Genomic DNA, 19,813 nt, shown 5'->3' on the forward strand with positions numbered 1-19,813 from the left:
TAAGGGCCTTTGTTACATTTTAATTCTGTAGCTTATGTATCATGTTGTTGTTCTTGATTCAATTATTGTAGATTTAATTGAAAAATATCAAAATACATTATTGATTCACCCGTGTGCACGAGTTGTGTGGCCGGTTCGTGTGGTTGTATTTGCTTCCTTCCCCTCTAGTGTATATTATTCTCGGAATTTCTCGAGAGAGAGCAGAGTAATAGAGATGATTTATTCTCGATATTAAAATAACACAAAATTATGGTGTTTTTATAAATTTTTAGAAAAATATTCTAATGACGTGGAATCACATGTGACTCTTGCCGCACCAAGACACGTCATATGGTAAAAAAACTATACACATATACATGTATATATATATATATATATATATTTGTGTGTGTTTAAATATGATCAAGTTCCCATACATATGGACTATTTAGAATTGATTTTAAAATGACTGTAAACGTTTTCGGAGAAAATGTTTCGAGTCCAAAAGCACTTAAATTTTCATTTTTTACTAAGAATTGATTTTAAAAATATTTTTACTAAAAACATTTTTAACTATTTTAAAAATTCCAAACGAGCAACAAGATCATCACTTTGTTTAGCCTTCACCTTTTTCAAATCTGGAGTCGAGAGTGATTGTGTGACTCCATCTGCAAGATATCCAAAAATATATTTGATTTCATGGGATCCATTTTTATTTTTAAATTTGATATACATCACTTTCTGTCTTGATCCTTTTCACGTTGAAAAAAAAAAAAACAGAAAATTATATTTTTTCTAAAGTTCAAAAATTCAAGAGGCCATTTTTCCCAAATGAGTGTCTGTCACTGTCTCCTATAGATAGAGATGTTTTCACCCTTAAGTTTTTAACAGTCTCTATGTCCCTTCCTCTGCTTTCCAAACTCATAACAAAACTTAGGTAAGGATGGATGTCCAACAATTCGTCTCTTTGACACTTCTCACAAAAGATTATAATTTTTGTATTGCAAATTTCAATGCGTTTTTATGTGGGTCATATTCAATGTAAGAGTTGACCTAATCAGACAGCCTTATCAAAATTTTCCCATCAAGGGTCTTTTTTTTGTTTTTCTTTTGTCAAAAGACTAAATGGTTGAAGACATTAAATGAAATTACAGTCTTTCTTTTATGCTGGTCATACTCATAGCGAAAGTTGCTCTAATCAAATAGTCCTAATGAAGTTTACCTCCTCTTCTAAGAGTCGATGTTTGAAAACATGAATTTCCGGCCTTTCTTTTACTACATCAATATCATATAGAAAACAACAAAAAGATAAGAAATAATTAGACGAATTAAAATGAAAAATAGATAAGAAGGGAGGCAGGATTCCAACACTATATTGATGAGAATCCAGCTACTAGCTAGAACAAGTCAGAAAATAGGAAATGACTTGTAATACAATTAAAGCTATAAGTTCTTGTTTTCTTGGTGGCAATAGGCAAAAGACTACGTAGCGTAGAGACGAAGGTGACATTATGAGAAATCTATCTAATTTCGTATTATATATATATATTAAGCTTTTTAGTCACAATAATATGTAAGATTGACATATTTTATTATTTTGGTCATTGAAGATGAAAATCGATAGAAGTAGTTTATGAGTTTGTCCACCGTAAATTATTTTGGTTATTATAAAAAAAATCTGTTAATATTCTTGTTAAGTGGAGGGGTTAAATTGACAAAAAGACCCTTAAAAATGTGATCATGTGGTTGTTCACGTAACAATTTAACGAAGATATTGACATATTTTCACGAAAAAACCAAAATGATTTAAGAGAACAAACTCAATAGTCACTTCTATTGATTTTTCTTATCAAAATCAAAAGAAAGGGTTATATCAATTTCAAAAATTATTTTAAATAAAAACCTGATATTATCTTCCAAAAACTAGCACACCGTGTCCCAAGGGTGGGGCCTAAACCTTTTCCTACTTCTGTGAGGAATCGAGAATTGGGTCCCTGCAAGATGCTGAAACTTCATGAAAAAGGGAAAGACTTTACATGGCACACTATAACGTGATATCTTGTGTTAATAAAATAAAAATATATGAACAAAATTTTGGCATTTTATTTTATTGACATGTGTAGAAGAGTAGAATTGACCTTGCAGAGTCATAGAGAAAAATTCTGTGGGAGTATAATTTTCTTCCCTTCAAATCTTCTGCCGTCCTATCCCTACCTTCATTTTAGGCCGTTGAAAGCATTTTGCATGTCAAGATTATGCCACGGAAGCATGAGATGAATTGCTTGCAAGCATCTTTACCTTACGCAGCAAGACATAGGGTAAATCTTTGCTATAGGAAATGAAAAGCAATAAAGTAAATATAGTACAATTATATGTGCATAAATATAACCTTTTTACATGGCTAAAACTAGGAGTAGGATTCTATGTGGGTTAACCTCATTTCTGTTATTGCTAATGTGGCATAATTGTGAGCGTGCAAAATGTTTTCAACGATTTAAAATAAAGTAGGGTATAGGAGGGTAGAGAGATTTAGAAGGAAGAAAATCATACTTCCTAAATCCAACATGAAACCGAGATATATTTAATCTGTGATTTGTCTCTCTCCTCACGTGATGTGTTTGGTAAGGAGAGAGATAGATACATAAGGTTATAGACAACTAAAACGCAAAAAAAAAAAAGAAGATGTCAATTGTCATTGATATATTATTACGACTCTTTATCACACATTACGTGACATTTAATTATGTACAATCCATGACATAAAAAAATCTCTCATGTAGAAAATAAAAGAACTGACTCTGCCAGTCTGCCCTATGCAAACTCATAAAACGAAAATTCACAAGAGGCGTGGGTATATTTCAAGTGCAAAAGGCCACGTCTTTCCTCCTCTCAAATACACGAAAGACTCCATTTTGTTTGTCCATGCACACAGACATCGTTGTATGGTTTCCCTCGTCGAATCTGCCAGAGTTTTCTTTATATCGTTTGCACATTAATATATATATATATGCGCTTAAAGGTTTGATAATTTTTTGAACGATTTGTTAACTCGATACGAAACAACATGAAAATAAATAACAGGTTTCGGATTAATATGTTAACAAGTTGTGTTGTATCGGGTCACTCATTAATGAGTCAGGTCATTATCAGGTCACCAGTTAAAAATCCGATAAGATATGTCAGATCTAGACATTAGGCATGACAATTTGTTGCATGACCTGTTAACCCGACACGAAATGACACGACCCGTTAATGAATCAGGTCGTTATTGAGTCACTTATCCATTAAGATAACAGGTTTCACACGATACGACCCATTAAAATAAAGAGTATGACACGAAAACAACACGAGCACACCAAACACAACCCGTTTGCCAGACTTATTTGTTTATATAATATATGGAGATGCATGTGAACCAAATTATTGGGTCTTCCCTGTTAGGGACCTACAATTTAAAGGGTGCTGGTGAAGAACAAAAAGCATTGCAATATTGGCCGGACTGAGAGAGGAGAAGATGGGATTACAGTAATGCAGTTGCCAATTTTGATTTCTTTGGTATTTTATAATCTTGTGCTTTAGAGAAACTCAAATGGTGTAATTTAATTAGTTGGAATCTTTACTTCTTTTTTTATTCTAATACATTATATTAATATTTCTATCAACCGCTGAGATGAATGGAATCTGATTAAATGATTAACCTAATCATGATCGTCTATGTAAAATATTATAATCGAAGATTTTTTGTGGTGCAAATATACAGGAAATATCAAGATGATCAAGAATTTAGATAGAATGAGAAGTTTTTAGTGTGTTTGAAAAATATTACATTAATTGTACGTGACTGTATCTCCAACACACTAAAAAATTCGTGAGATAAAAGGAAATTAATTGTTCAATTTCCAGGTTGACAAAAACAGTTACCTTTCTAGATAGCCGCGTTTAGACAGAGTATAATTAAAATAATGTTAATGTTTCTTGTATTAGAATCAATATTCGTAGAATGTTCTTTTTCACCTAAACACTTTGAGGTTCAGAGGAGATTTTAAAAAAATTGAGACTTTGGATGCGGTTTCTAACTATTCATGTTTTATGATTGAAATCTAGTTAGTTTTCAGTTTTTTTATCGAAGTCTCTAACATTAATATAATAATGTATTTTTATGTAGGTTTTCATATTTTTTTTAAATTAAAAAAAAAGAAATTTGTAGTTGTTTAGATTAATGAGATTTAAAATAAAACCCATAATTGTTGGAATAAAAAATATTAAATGATAAATTATATTCTCCAATATATTGTATGAATAAATAAACTTGCATTCATCAAAATTAACCAAAAAAATTATTGTACATTTTCCAAAACCACAAAAAAAAAAAAAAAAAAAAATTTAAGCTTGATAACATTATTAAATTTCTTCAATTAAACTTGACATGATACATTCTCAAATCAACAAAATAGAATGTACCTATATAAATTTAAAAAATAGATTAAAAAAATTGAATGGATTTATATAAAAAAGGGGTACATTTTTATTAAAATGATACATATTACATATAACAATTTTATATATATTTAAGAATGGGTACATTTAAAATTTTAAAAAATTATATGAATGGTTACATTTTTTTTAATCAAAATATGAACATTTAAGATTTAAAAATTAAAGTCCTTTTATTAAAAAAAAAATTTAATGGGTGCAAACTTATTATATTTATTTTTTTATTATAGAAATATTTTGAATTGAAAATTAATTAGGAGTTTAATAAGGATGTGAGTATTAAAATGCTAAATCAATTACTAATTTTTATTTTGAAATTATGTAACTGACATATAAATTCATTAACACATTAATACTAGGAACTTTGATCAAAATATAAAAACTAATAAAGTCTCAATCAATGAATATTAATAACTAGATACCAGATACTAATTTTTCCTTAAAAAAAATGATCGGAGTATTAGTTGTTCTTTGTTGGCAGAGATTCCATCAATGAATCTGCAGCACAGAAAAACCAGCAATCTCTCATTTGTGATAATATAAGTGCATGGCCGTCATGCACAATTAGAATTACCCGATGACGTCATTTATAGGGCATCACTTATGAAAATATTTAATCTCTCTTTCATTTTGTCATACCATCCTTACACGATACCATCAAAATGTGAGAAACTATCACAATCAAGTAACAGAAGTCTTTCCAAATAATTCGAGAGCAAGTCTCATATCTTGCCACAATCATTGAAAGATTGGTAATTTCAACTCTCCAAAATGTGAACTGAGAGGGGGAGAAAGAGACTGGAAAGTTGATTCCTGCACACAAACACAAGACCTTTCTGTAGCAAATATTAAAATATGTTGCAAATTATGAAGAGTAACATGGGGGTAGGATCATTAATGGCACATAATACACAAATTAAACTCAACTCTCTTTGTCTGGTTTCGAACTTTGGATCTTATTTTAATCGGAACAGAGACGCAAGTAAAGCAACTAGCAATTAATTAATTAATTAACAAAGCAGAAAAGGGTTTATATATAAAAAAAGATTTAGAGATAGAGGAGAATAAAAAGATACAAACAAAGGATACATACAAAGAGAAGTCTCGAAGAACTTGGTTGTTCAGGGAAGACGCCAATCTATACCTACTTTGTCAACGTATGGAATTAAGATTAAAACTATCATATCGTGATAGTTTACTTCATAGGAATGGACAGGTTTTGCAGGGTTCTACGTGCGATGCTAATGGCAGTAAATTTTGTGTGTGCTTCATTTCTGATGGCGAAAGGGGAAGAATGTTTTAATCTGTGATTGATTATCCCCAAAAAAAAAAAAAAAAAAAAAAAAGAGATCTGATTGGTGAAGTGATGGTATTTTTATTTTAAGGAAAAACAATTGAGATTGAGTTTGAGTTCTACAGGTATAGGTAGGGATGGTCATTTTGAACTTGTTTAATTTTGTGTTGTTTTCGTTGATTTATTCAATCTAACGGTAAAAAATAAAAACAAATATGGAAGAAACTAAAAAAGATGGGTTGAAATCGTTTTCGTTTCGCATAATATCAAGCTTTAGCATTTTGACAAATGTCTTGTAAATGGCCACACTGATTTTCCCAATTCCGTTTTCGGTATTGTAAGCATCTCCAACAAATTTCACAAAACTTAATTTCATTTGGTTTAATTTTAATTCAAATGACACAAAAGGTTACTTGTAAGTTGTAACTAGCTATTTTAATTATGATACTCCAGCATTGTTCTCTAGCTTTGATTAAGATTGAATATTTATTTATCTTTTAATGAGATTAAATCATTTAAGGGAAAAAAAGGAACTAGATTTGACTCATGGCTTGTACTCCTTGGAGAATTTTAGTCAAAGACTTCAGGCTATGTTTGGGTAAGGGATTTGCAATAATGCTCACGCTGTCTTAACACAGCCACCCTTCTCAATAGCCATATATTTTACTGTCTTCTTACAATTCTTTCTTTTGTATTTTGGTATTTGATAGTATAATTCTATTGATTTCAACTGCATTACGAAGTTATTTCATTAAGCTCGAGGGATATTAGTCGTAGTATTATGGTGCAGAACCAATTGATCAAACAGTAATGCTCATTTGAGAGCCAGACGGTGGCAAGATTCATTGACAACCTTAACTTCCGCCCGATCGAAATACCAATCTCCAACCGCTTCTGCGATTGTCTGCGATAGTCCACACGAGATAACATTAAACATGATCTTGAAACTCTTTCTCTATATGTATAAATTTTTGTGTGTTAATAGAGATTTTATCACACACGCAAACGGGTTAAAAACTCCTATATTACTTGCAAAAATGACAAAGTTGTTGTAGTATAAACGGTTTTAGGAAGGTCGTTCTCCACAGGGATTATTAAATAATTCAAAACAAACCAAATTTCAATTAATTATTGTAAAGCAGAAAGTTGAGATGATTGGTTTTATACCCTACTTAAATTAAAACGAATTTAATTAATAAAAATAAACTAATCTGCAATATTAAAGATGAAGGGGAAACAAAACTGTTTTGGAAAAATCAAATTAAGAAAGCCCTAGGGTTCCACCATCACCTAGCAATCTTATGTATTTTTACCAATTACTTATGATCTACACATGCCACTTTGAAGGTTAGGTTTTCCTAATTTATATTCTACTTGGAACCTCCAACATAGAACGTATATCTAACATGCAACCCGTTCGGACTTTCGGATCAAATCTGAACATGAAAGACTCATTATGCTTCATGAAAACCTTTTGAAAAACCATGCAACCCTTAAGACGTGGTGTTCATCTTAAGTGAAATTACAATTATTAATCACAAGAAGCCATCGTCAATTTCAGGAAACCTTCCGACCAAAACTGCATTAAATTACTTTTCTAAAGATCCTAATGGTGATCATGCATTAAGACAATTAGATAGTTTTAATTACGGTGATCAATAATTCAAAGTATGCATGCAATCAATCACAAGCAATTAAATAAAAATTACATATTCATGCTAAGGTTTAAGGCTTCGCCCTAGTAAAAGGAATTAGTTACGCATATTCATAATTAAAATCATTGAAAATATTATTAAAAATAAAAGGAATGAAAACACCTTAAAAGTAGAAAATTTCCAAGAACCCTAGCAAAGTTCTCTATCTCCAAAGTTTCATAAAAGAAAAACATCCCCCAAAACTAGAACCCGCCAAAGCCTTTTAATATCTTCCTAAAGCCAGTGCACAAACCCTAACAATCAAGTATTTTATTCCCACTAAGAAACTAAATAATAATAAAATAAAATAGAAAATAAAGTTCTAATTAAACTAGGAAAAGCTGCACAGAAACTGTTCAGCCACGTTTTAGCCTCAAATCTCCTCCAAATCCGGCCCAAGATAGCTCGTTTTAAAGATAAGAACGTTTTGAACACATCTTCAGAAGGCCACGAACCCATCCGAGGTCATCTTGAGCTCCAAAAACTCAAGTTAAGCCCAAAACGTCACTATTCCTGCACTGCGCATTGCTCCTTTATTTATTGCCAGAAAATCATTGCTTAGTAGAAAAATCTGATATTTTGATATGATCAAGCCAAGTGACTCACGAACGTTCTTTAATTGGAATTACTCCAAAATTCATCAATTTGACCATGTTTTGCTCTAGAAGAAGTCGAAAGTCCTATATTAAAAATACAATACAATTCAAAGTATCAAAATTCTTCTAAAATATTAACCAAAGTATACTAAGAATAGGGTAAAATATATAATATGAAATTGACTCATCATGTGTTTCTGTGTTGGAACATGCTCTCACCTTGTTTCCAACAGTTGGAGAATTACGAGCAAACCATGTGCCTTGCAACGTTAGCAAGTGCGTGAAACACGAATTTATGAACATCCCCTTTTTTTAGACACCGAGATTTGTTTTACTGCATTCAGAAATTGATTCCTAAACCCTGTTCCAAAAAAGTTAAGATAATGTCATAATATTTTCATGTTAATTTAGTTGCTTTGTTTCTGAAGCAGCTACAAGATTTAACAATTCATCTGATATGTGGGATTTCACCTTGCAGAATTTCCATCTGTGATGCAGAACAACCTGAAAGGTTTAATCTGCAAGTCTTCCATTCGCCACGGGGATCTGCTGATGGTGGAGCTAAACTGTATGGGATCTGATTTTAAGTGGGAAAATACAGCTTAATGCATTCTTTCATTTAACTCCATTTAGTAATTGTGAAATTAGACATTAAAAATAATGAACAATTACCTGCCATGAATCATATGCTGAATTGAGTATAAATAGCGGGGTTGTAACGTTCGCAATGAAGTTTTCAGGGAAGAAGCACTGTAAAGCAAGAAGTAGTGCACAACTTAGTTTATGCTATCACTATTTTTAGATCAATTACTGCAAGAGAAAAAAAAAAATTGATTACCGAAGTAGGATCAAGGTGACTAGTACAGAATCGCGGCAGATTTACTTGCAAACCCTGCAAGCCTACAACACCACTATAGTGATCCTTGAGTGCGCGTGCACCGGAAACATCAACCCTAAAATTTCAAACAGGATATCTTCAATAAATTTTGAAGTATTAATGATTATCTAGGAACATGCCTGCATATTAATAATGCTGCTAAGAGAAAGGGCATAACGGAGAGTAGTACTCACGCGTCGAGAAAAAAATCCACCATCACTCAGGCACTTCACTCTTGTAGCTGTGGGAAATAAGCTCCGAAACTCATCACAGTGCAAGATGGATCACAGACCGCCGGCAGAGACACCAGAAAGAAGAGCCTAATGTATGATGAAGGAAGATGTTGCAAGAAGTATCATAACATGGGAACAAGAAATGATCTACGATCAAGAAGAAATTTTATACCTCATTTGCATCGCGCATGCCCTTGGACATCAAATCTTCCATTGCAGACAACAATATTCGCTGTCCTCTAAATTGCAGTTTTCTTTCCTACAAGCAGAATCGTTATATTTTAGCTTCACATTTACGTATATAAACAGATACGTAACGTACCTTCCTATACAAGTAAGTCAATTTTGATTCCGGTAGCCGGATGTGAGATCCTAAGTTTTTATCTTTATTGCTCACCTTTGGTCTTGCAACAGAACTATAATCACTACCACTATATTCTGAAGAAATGTAAATGGCAAGAATCGAATACCCACCTGATTTTTGCTGTCCCCAAGAAAAGAAGCGCCATCACAATAGCGAAGCAATACTCTATTCCAGTTGAAAAAATCTGCAATCCCATTCCTAAGCATGATAAGGATCAAGACAGAAAAAAGGAGATGCAAGCATCGATTAAACAACTGAGTATTATGTTTGAGGAGAAAACCTGGATTCATTTCTTCTGCGTTGCTTAGTATTCCCGTAAATGCTATCTCTGTTTCCATGCGTGTTGATGATCCATACGCTGAATACTTACGGTTAGTGCAACTTCTGATGTCGTTACACCACGCTCCTCCCTGCCACAAAAAAAACTTGAGATGCTTGCTTGGTGATCAATCAACTAAAAGGACTATGCAGTAGAGAGAGAGAGAGAGAGAGAGAGAGAGAGAGAATATAACTAAAGGGAAAGATGAACTTGTTATCTGATCATTTCAGTCACAACATGCTCTGAAGTGTAAGTTTCTTCTCACAAACCTGAAGGTGAATGAGCCAACTATTCGCCCCCAATCCATATCCACGATGCAAATGATAAGCAGGTACTGTTCCATCCAAGCAGCTCCTTCGATGAGGGTTAGCCCTACCATCAGTATGCCATTTGCAGCCTTGGAGGTTCCTCCATAGGTCTTCAACAAAGGTGGTACCGCCTCATTGAGACTTTTCTCCGCACACCCATTGGCCCAAATTATGAAAACGAGTACTGTCACAATGCCTACACACAAGAACTTCACCATGGCTCTCCTCTGCCTCAATCTCTCCGCCACTCAAACCTTCGTAATCATAGCTATAAAAACGAAGCTCAAATCCTAAACCGGAAAGGATTAGAATGTACGTTAATCCTTGATTGAATCTTACACATCTTTTAATAGGAATCAGTTTTTTTCACTCAGCACCAGACGACCCAACAACAAAATTATACCAAATCAGAGTTTTTTCAAATTGTTACTCCATTCTACTTATCATAACATGGAAACAAACTTCAAAACAGGAAATGAATTGTTGTGGGAGTAAATCAACTAAAGCTACCCATAAATGGGAAAAGTAAGATGCAATGGCAGAATGGATTGATTTCTTAAATCTAACAAAAGCTTGGAGTTTTCGGAACGAACAATTCAAGGCCTTTCCAATCCACACAACTACGGGTTTTAGTAGTTTATAAGGGACACAGTGTTTGCCAAGTCATGTATGTAACAATCACACTGATTTTGATAAACAAGACAATCAAATTCCTATCAATCTTCAGATGTTTTTCAGGGTTAATTTTCTCTATGGCGGGATCCCGCTGAATTGTAGCTGGATTGGTATCAACGTGGACAACATATCGTCAACGATAAGCATAGTAATACAGTAGTTGCACAGATGTTATCGACATGGATCCCGTTTAATTAGGAAGAGACACTTAACTGGGATAATGGAGATTTGATTGTGCCTACTTTACTGGGGTACGTCTCTAGATGTTGCGAGAGCGGATCCTGCTAGAGCTACAGATGAACGGATTCTGCTCAAGAATTGGCCCAATTTTCTCTATACATTTGGTATATAAAATACATACATACATACATACATACATACATACATACATACATACATACATACATACATATATATATATTATGATTATGTCAAAATACAAATTACTCCCGAAACATGTTCATGAATTAGATGACAAAGGCCATGTATACGCATCCAACAATAAATATCATCATACTTCCAAGTACACTGCTTGAATTTGTGTCTGGAGGGTAGAGGGAAATCAGGTCCAGAGTCCAGACCATGACCAGAGGTTGACTGTGTTGGAGACAAGGACCCAGTTCATCGTCCAGACAAGGAATCCGGCTTCACCAAACTACTCACCATTGTCACCATGGAAGAAAGAGAATATTCTTCAGTCATCTGCAGGCATATTCTTCAATCGTCTGCAGGCACTCGTTGTACAATGCGTTGGCATTCTCATTAGCCATATGTTTTACCGTTTTCTCCAATTCTTTCATTTGTTTTTTTGTTCTTTGTAGAATTCTATTGACTCCAATTATTACAAAGTTATTTCATTAACCAGAAGGGCTAGCATTATAGTACCTACAACTCAATACAATGACCATGTAAATAATCGATCAAACAATGCTCACTCGATAGCCAGATGGCGGCAGGTTTCATCAACAACCTTAACCTCTGCTCTATCAAAATACCAATCTCCGACAGCTTCTGCAATTGTCTGCAATAATCCGTCACATTATTAACTTTAGATATCTTCAAACTCTTATCCCTTCATATAATGCATGTGTTTCTGATTCTATTTTTGTGTGTTGGTAGTTAAAACAGGCTCACCTTGTTTCCAACAGCTGGAGAATCATGAGCAGACCATGCACTTTGCCCCGTTTGACAGTGCGCGAAACACGAATTTATGAACATCCCAGTTTGATTAGACACCGAGAATTGTTTTACTGCATTCAGCATTTGATTCCTGAATCCTGTTCCATTCCAGAAAAATAATGTCACAATAGTTACACAGTTTGTTTCTGAAATTCTGATGCTTCTGCAAGATTTAGGAGTCGAAAAAATTCCTCGTTAGTGGGATTTCACCTTGCAGAATTTGCATCTGTGATGCCGAACAACTTGGAAGGTTTAATCTGCAACTGTTCCACTCACCGCCGGGATCTGCTGATGGTGGAGCTAAACTGTTATAGATCTGATTTCAAGTGGGAAAATACAATGCAATGAATTTTTTTTCAGTAAAAGTCCTTTCAGTAACTCTCAATTAAGACATTAAAATGAATAATGAACAATTACCTGCCATGAGTCATATGCTGCATTGAGTATAAAAAGCGGGGTTGTAATGTTCGCGATTAAGTTCTCAGGAAAGAAGCACTGCAAAGCAAGAAGTAGTGTACAACCTATTATGCTATCACCTATTTTCAAATTGAAAAGTGCAAAGGAAAAAAAATTGATTACCGAAGTAGGGTCGAGGTGACTAGTACAGAATCGCGGCAGATTTTCTTGCGCCCCCTGCAAGCTTACAACACCACTATAATAATCCCTGAGTGTGCGTCCACCAGATATATCAACCCTACAATTCCATACAGGATCACCAATAAAATTTCAAGTGTTGATAATTAGATAGGAATATTGACAAAGGGAAAGGACGTTGCGGATATAGTACTCACGCGTCGAGAAAAAATCCAGCATCACTCAGGCACTTCACTTTTGTAGTTGTGGGAAACAAGCTCCGAAACTCATCACAGTGCAAAATGGATGACAGACCGCCGGCAGAGCAACCAGAAAGAAGAGCCTAATGTACGATGGATTAATATTCTTTGAGAAGTGGCTTAACACGGGAACAGGATTATATCTTTAGCATGAATAAATGTTGCACCTGATTCGCGTTGCGCATTCCCTTTGACATCAAATCGTCCATTGCAGATAACCATATACGCTGTCCTCGAAATTGCAGTTGTGCTTCCTAACAGAAGAATCACTATATTTTAGCTTCTGATTTGCACTTACGGATAGAAATACATGAGGTACCTTCTGATACAAGGAAGTCAATTTTTTATTCCAAAAGCTGCAGCACTACTACTAATCACTATCATAATTTTGTGGAAAAAAGGTAAATGGCAAGAACATTCCACCAACCTGATTTTCACTGTCCCCAGAAAATGAAGCGCCATCACAATAGCGAAGTTCTACTCTATTCCAGTTGAAAAACTCTGCAGTCCCTTACATGATAATGGTTAAGACGGCTGAACCAAAAAACAGAAAAAGAAAAAAGCAGATGTAGGTATCTGCCTTAAACAATGGAGCATTAAGTATGAGGAGAAAACCGGGATTTTCTTCAGATTTATTGCTTAGTATTCCAGAAAATGCTCTCTCCTTTTCCATGTGTGCTGATGAACCATATGCTGAAAATTTGCGGTTAGAACAACTTTTGGTGTCATTACACCATGCTCCTCCCTGCATCAAAAAGGACTTGAGAGGGTAGCTTGGCAATCAATCAAGTAAAAGGAATCAAGCAGTCCATAAGACAATAACTAAATGAAAACATGAACTTTTTGATTTTCCTCAAACTATCTCACCAACCTGAAGGTGAATGAGCCAACTGTTCACCCCCGATCCATATCCACGATGCAAATGATAAGCAGGTACTGTTCCATCCAGGCAGACTGCAAAGTAGGTGAATTAAAACAAATAAAGGAATAATTAAGAACTGTAAATTTTGGAGTACGTCAATGTATGTCATACCTGCTCCTTTGGCAGCAGCTCCTTCGACGAGTGTTATCTCTACCATGAGTATGTCATTTGCAGACTTGGAGTTCCCATAGGTCTCCAACAAAGAAGGCACCGTCGCATCAAGGCTCTTCTCTTCCACAAACCCATCAACCCAAGTTCTGAAAACAAGTGCTGTTCCAATGCCAACCCAAAAGAAGTTCACCATGGCTCTGCTCTCCTTCAATCTATCCGCCACCCAAGTCCTCGAAAACTTAGCTATACCAAAATGAAACTCGAATCCTAATGAAACGGATAGGATTCAAATGTATGTACGTTACTCCTTAGTTAAATCTGATACATATTTTCCCAGGAATCATTTTTTCATAGCTCCAGACGTGCATGAACATTAGTTTACCAAAATGAGATTTTTTAAATTCTTACTCCATTCTACCCAACTTATCATATCATAAAAAGGAAATAGATTGAAAAAAGAGGAAGTAAATTCTTGTGGGAATAACTCAACTAAATATATGACTTCATATTTTCCTAAATTTAACAGAAGTATGGAGTGTTTGATTTCGAAAGGAAAAATCTAATTCCATTCTCCAGCACCATGGTAAACCATCAGACTCCTGGACTGGAGACTTCGATCTTCTTCTTTTTATTGCTGCAAAATACAACACTGTTAGGGGATGTGAATAATGCTTTAAAGCAAAGATTACTTCCAAAAAACGTCCCCTCTTTCTTTGGCCTCAAAGTTTACGCAACTTACTCCGCAAGTCCAATATATAGATCAGTGCTTCCCAAGTCAGTAGGCAGTCTTTTTGGTGAACACAAAAACCATCTGAACAATCAAATTATTTTGAAAAGTATCAATCAAAAGTTCAACAATGAAGATTGTTTGTAATTTGATTGTGGATGGAAATCCGACATCGGGAATTTGACAAAACAATTTACAATTTAATATTACATACATGGTTCTATTCCTAATTACACTGATACGTACCTTTTAGAATAAAATCTTATTCCTACTGGGCTAGCAGTTAAGTTGGGGACAACATATATCAGTGTTGGACGATTGACCTTATCTGTGAAACTTTGACAATTAGTAAACTCTGATGCCAAATCACTACAAGAAAAAGCGGCAACTACCACGGTTTGCTTGGTCAGTAAAGTCTCTGAATTGTATATCATCGGTCTTCATCCTTAGTGGTAATCTAAGAGCGCTCTGAGCCATCTTTATGAAATGCTTTTCTTCCATGGGAATTTGACATTTCAATTTTAGCTTTCTGAAACTGGCAAGAAAATCCTCTGCAGCTTTGCACCCTTGTACTTTAAGGCGTCTCACAATTTGATTTAAAAATTTGCAAGAACTGTTGCACCATTTTTTCTCCCCGGCGGTCAAACTATCAAGTTTATTAATTCATGTTTTTTTTAATAGGGCACTAATTGGGCCTATGTTTTTTGTTTTCATGGGTGCCAAATCGATACCACCTAGTCCATTTTTTATATATAAACACGAGAGTTTCATTCTTTACACGAACACGAGAGTTGTGTTCTCAATATAAGTACGAGAGTTTTATTTCTAACATGAGCATAAGAGTTGCGTTCCTAACATAAACACGAGAATTTCATTCCTAACATAAGTAGGAGAGTCTCGTTCTTCGAACCAAACAAAACCTATCATTTACTTGTCCTATAAGTAAATACAATTTATTCTACATGATGTTATATTAAATATATTGTGGAAAAAGTTGGGGGATGGGGTGGGGAGTGCGTTTGTAACATAAACACGAGAATTTCATTCCTAACATAAGTAGGAGAGTCTCGTTCTTCGAACCAAACAAAACCTATCATTTACTTGTCCTATAAATACAGTTTATTCTACATGATGTTATTTTAAATATGTTGTGGAAAAAGTGTTTTTGTGGTGGGGGGGGGGGGGGGGGGACTCTTAGTTAACCTACGCAATGAAGCTAATTTTAACTTGTTCAATTGTAGAGAGGTCACATTAATACTGGTGGCTAGCTAGTAGCAGTCATCACAAAAATAGTAACAAATTATGTGCAATAATTAGTAACAATTGAATCATATAATTAAGTAGAAAGATGACTCCAATTATTGCCACCCTTTGTTGTTCTGTTTTGTTTTTCTCTCTGTCATTTGCAGGTCTTTATTTAACCTTAAAACAAAGTATAAATCCCAAGCTAAGTTCGGCCCAATTAATGAAAAAAAAAAAAGAATAGTAGTGACTTGAAGTAGGGAAAGTGACAAGAAGTAAGGTGAAGGAACAAGACAATTTGAAAACCCACTCGCTCAATTGCAAAGAATAAGAATCTAGACGGTGGGAAGGTAGAGTTGAATTAATTAAAAAGAAATATAATATAATTAAATAAATAACCCAATGTAACTGTGTGACAGTTATAAAAAAAAGTTGCAGGTACGTTGAAAAGTTTGAACAATAAAAATGTTATACATTGAATATTGCCATTTGTGGCATATTTATTGACGATCTCTCTAGACCATACCCATATAAGTGAGACTTACATGAATTGTGGATCATTATTAATACATGTATCTAATATAATTATCACCTCGATGGTTGGATGATGATTTAAGGCATGTTTGAATTTGATTTAAAATTTTGCAAAAATTGTTACACTATGTAAGCAAAAAAAGAGCCAATTGAGTGCTAGGTTTGAAAAATATATGTATACCCAGCAACAGACTAGCCGGACGGACCAACGGTTAAAAAATATGTAATAAGATTTCTTTTTGGCAATTTTTAAACGACATGGATTAATATATTTTTTTCTTTTATACAAGCGATATGTGTGAAGAAGACTCAAACATGGAACCTCATGCAAAAGTGAATGTTCTTAACCATCTGAGTTAAAAACTTTTTAAGCATAGATAAACATTTTAGGTGCCCTAAACTACACATCGTGTAATTAACCATTTTTCAACGAATAAAATTTATTGTTAATTAAGCAAATATTTTTCTTGCATATTGTGTTAGATGGATATAACATAACACCAAATATTCCCTTCTCATTAGCCATATGTTTTACTGTCTTCTGTCCAATTTTGTTCTTTGCAGTTCTATTGAGATATCAATTGCACTACAAATTATTTCATAAAGCAGTAGTAGGGTTAGCAGTGGCGGAGCCAATGCGGGGGCATTGGGCTCCCTTGACCCCAATAGATTTATAAGTTATCCCTTTAAAAAAATATTTGACCATTTTAATAAACTTTCAATTTTCCAGTCCTACCCTCTTATGTCAGCAAAGTGACTTTTCCCATTCTATCAGAAAAGTGACTTTTCCCAGAACCCAGTCCACACCAGAACCAAGTGCACACCAGAACCCAGTGATCTCTCTTGTTCTCCAGGTTGCATTCTTCCGGCTCGACGTCCTTCCTCTAGTAAGTTTCTCTAATATGAAATTTCATTATTTATTTGTTTGAGTTTTTAAATTTGGAGAGGGGAGAATCTGAGTGAAAGAGGGGTGGGAAATTTAAAACCATCATAAGAAAAATTGAATCAATTCACTCATGTTAATTAATTCCTGTATTGTAATTCTAAACCAAAATGAATGATAACAATATAAGATTTTAACATACGATGATGAAGTTGTAGCAGGAAAAAAAATAAGGCAATCAAATGGAAAATAAAGGAATAAGACAAATTCAATCACATGTAAAATGAAATCTGAATTGCATAATAGAATGGATTGGGGAAGGAGGAGGTCTGGGTATTAGACTTAATATATTTCATAAACAACTAAAAACACTAACCTGAAAGAATCCATAAATTATGCTCAATTGATATAATACTTGAAGTCAACATGGCATGTAGGAAACTGATTATGCAGAGTGATGTTGCAAACTGATTCTGCATAGTGATGCGGCAAACTGATTCTACAGAGTGATGCTGCAAACTAATGCTGCAGATTGATATTGCAAACTGATTCTGCAGATTAATTGTTGGGTTTATCTTAAGGTTTGTGGGGTTTGTATTGGTCTGTGATTATGTGAACTCTGCTTCTATTAATTTGATCAAATTTATATTATTTTGTTGACTCTTTTTGGTATTATTTAAAACAGTTATGGAGAGGTATTTTAAGAGAAAATCAACCGAAGATAACCTCTCACCCTCTACAACGGATATTCATGAAAGTTCAAATGAAAATAACATAGAAAGTATAGTGGCAAATCTTCCAGGAGATCCTGGGCTTCGACTCCGGATATTAGAAAATGATCCAAATATTAAAGATCAAGTCCGAAGAGCTTATTTACAAAGGGAATTGGTTCAACCTCGAAGCCATCAATTTCCATATACGTCATTTGCAGGAGTACAACGCCGTTTTAATCCGAAATGGTTCGATGACTTTCCTACTTGGTTGGAGTATAACATATCCAAAAATGCTGTTTTTTGTCGAAACTGTTATCTCTTCAAGCTAGAGATTCTGGAGTAAGCAGGCAATGACAATTTTACTAGCAAGGGGTTTCATAATTGGAAGAAAAAATGTCAACTTCGAGTTCATGTTGGAGGTCCTAATAATACTCACAACCAAGCTTTACTTCATTGTGAAGCTTTAATGAATTAGAATCAACATATTAAAACAATTGTCCACAAGCAGTCAGATCAAGCACGTGTTGATTATCGCACTTGTTTGAATGCATCACTTGATTCCATTCGCTTTTTATTGCGATAAGGTCTTGCTTTTCGCGGTCATGATGAAAGTGCAGATTCAACTTGCTCTTATAGCCGTGGCAAAAAATCATATTCAAATCTTTTTTCTGCTTGGTTAATAATGTTGTTACTATTGTTAGAGCATCATGTAAATGTCAAGACATGGTTAGAGAAAGACAACAAGCCAAATTTATGGAAGCTATTCAAAATTATGAGCTTCCAAGTGGGCAAGGCTTGAACCAAGAAACTAGTCTTAAACGTGCAAGTGATGCACATTAGGGCTCACACTATGGTACCTTGGTAAGCTTGATTAATATGTTCTCTTCTGTAATTAAGGTGCTTGAGATAATTGTAGATGATGGTGTAAGTCTTGATCAAAGAGGTGAAGCGGATATTTTATTAAATGTTTTGCAATCCTTTGATTTTGTCTCTAGTCTTTTTCTGATGAAAGAAATATTGGGAATCACAAATGTGTTGTCACATGCATTGCAAAAGAAAGATCTCGATATATTGAGTGTTATGGCTTTAGTCAAATCATGTAAGCAACAACTACAAGCAATGGGGGATAATGGATGAGATGCTTGGCTTGATAAAGTTTCTTCTTTTTGTGGCAAGCATGATATTCATATTCCTAATATGAATGATATCTTTGTAGTTCGAGGGAGATCACGGCGTAGGACAAACCTTCATCACTAACATGTTGATCTCTTTATTGATGTTATTGATAAGCAACTTTAAGAGTTGAACAATCGTTTTAATGAGACAAGTACAAAGTTGTTTCTTTGTGTAGCATGCTTAAGCCCAGATGACTTATTCTTAGCTTTTGACATTGAAAAGTTAGTTCAACTTGCTTAATTTTATCCAAAAGATTTTTCTGATATAGAGCTCACACTTCTTGAAGATGAACTGAAGAATTATATTTTTGATATGCGTTTGCATTATGAATTTTTTTGCGTTGAAGGGAATTAATAGCCTTGCACAAAAGTTGGTGGAGACAAGGAGGGATAGACAGTATCCCTTGATGTACTTGTTAGTGAAATTAGCATTGATTTTACCTGTTGCGACTGCTTCAATTGAAAGAGCTTTTTCGGTGATGAAAACTATGAAGAATCCACATCGTAATAGGATGGGTGATCAATGGTTGAATTATAGTTTGGTTGTGTACATTGAGAAAGAGGTATATGATTCTATTAATAATGATGTTGTAATACGACGTTTCCAAAATATGAGAACACGTCGTGGACAATTGTAAATGAAAGTATATCGATTTTTGAA

At 34.3% G+C, this 19,813-nt stretch overlaps 1 protein-coding gene and 2 pseudogenes across 4 annotated transcripts; 1 reads left to right on the forward strand and 2 right to left on the reverse strand.

The window, feature by feature from the left end:
• Positions 1 to 7,636: 7,636 nt before the first annotated feature.
• On the reverse strand, positions 7,637 to 10,424 carry LOC137746227 (pectin acetylesterase 12-like; annotated as a pseudogene). Its single transcript, XR_015954275.1, has 9 exons — positions 10,120 to 10,424; positions 9,812 to 9,941; positions 9,642 to 9,715; positions 9,340 to 9,426; positions 9,129 to 9,254; positions 8,896 to 9,010; positions 8,730 to 8,807; positions 8,529 to 8,634; positions 7,637 to 8,418 (listed from the first exon to the last, which is right to left on the reverse strand). The product of XR_015954275.1 is annotated as a pectin acetylesterase 12-like (transcript).
• A 956-nt stretch (positions 10,425 to 11,380) lies between these two features.
• On the reverse strand, positions 11,381 to 15,223 carry LOC137746092 (pectin acetylesterase 12-like). Of its 3 annotated transcripts, XM_088680793.1 has the most exons (13): positions 14,852 to 15,223; positions 14,618 to 14,689; positions 13,879 to 14,512; positions 13,717 to 13,799; positions 13,461 to 13,590; positions 13,273 to 13,346; positions 13,013 to 13,099; positions 12,804 to 12,928; positions 12,592 to 12,706; positions 12,430 to 12,507; positions 12,223 to 12,328; positions 11,968 to 12,110; positions 11,633 to 11,854 (listed from the first exon to the last, which is right to left on the reverse strand). In XM_088680793.1, exons 3-13 carry the CDS (start codon positions 14,069 to 14,071, stop codon positions 11,765 to 11,767), a joined length of 1,224 nt encoding a protein of 407 aa, XP_088536919.1. In that variant the 5' UTR covers positions 14,072 to 14,512; positions 14,618 to 14,689; positions 14,852 to 15,223; the 3' UTR covers positions 11,633 to 11,764. The 3 variants fall into 3 exon arrangements, with proteins under 3 accessions (XP_088536918.1, XP_088536920.1, XP_088536919.1); XM_088680792.1 differs by lacking the exons at positions 14,618 to 14,689; positions 14,852 to 15,223 and adding an exon at positions 11,381 to 11,558 and having other exon boundaries at positions 11,769 to 11,854; positions 13,879 to 14,212; XM_088680794.1 differs by lacking the exons at positions 14,618 to 14,689; positions 14,852 to 15,223 and adding an exon at positions 11,443 to 11,558 and having other exon boundaries at positions 11,719 to 11,854; positions 13,879 to 14,212.
• Positions 15,224 to 18,700: 3,477 nt separating this feature from the next.
• On the forward strand, positions 18,701 to 19,790 carry LOC148692202 (uncharacterized; annotated as a pseudogene).
• Positions 19,791 to 19,813: the final 23 nt, after the last annotated feature.

This window comes from Pyrus communis, chromosome 12, assembly GCF_041283825.1.
Source record: "Pyrus communis isolate YQ-2024b chromosome 12, ASM4128382v1, whole genome shotgun sequence".
NCBI lineage: Eukaryota > Viridiplantae > Streptophyta > Magnoliopsida > Rosales > Rosaceae > Pyrus > Pyrus communis.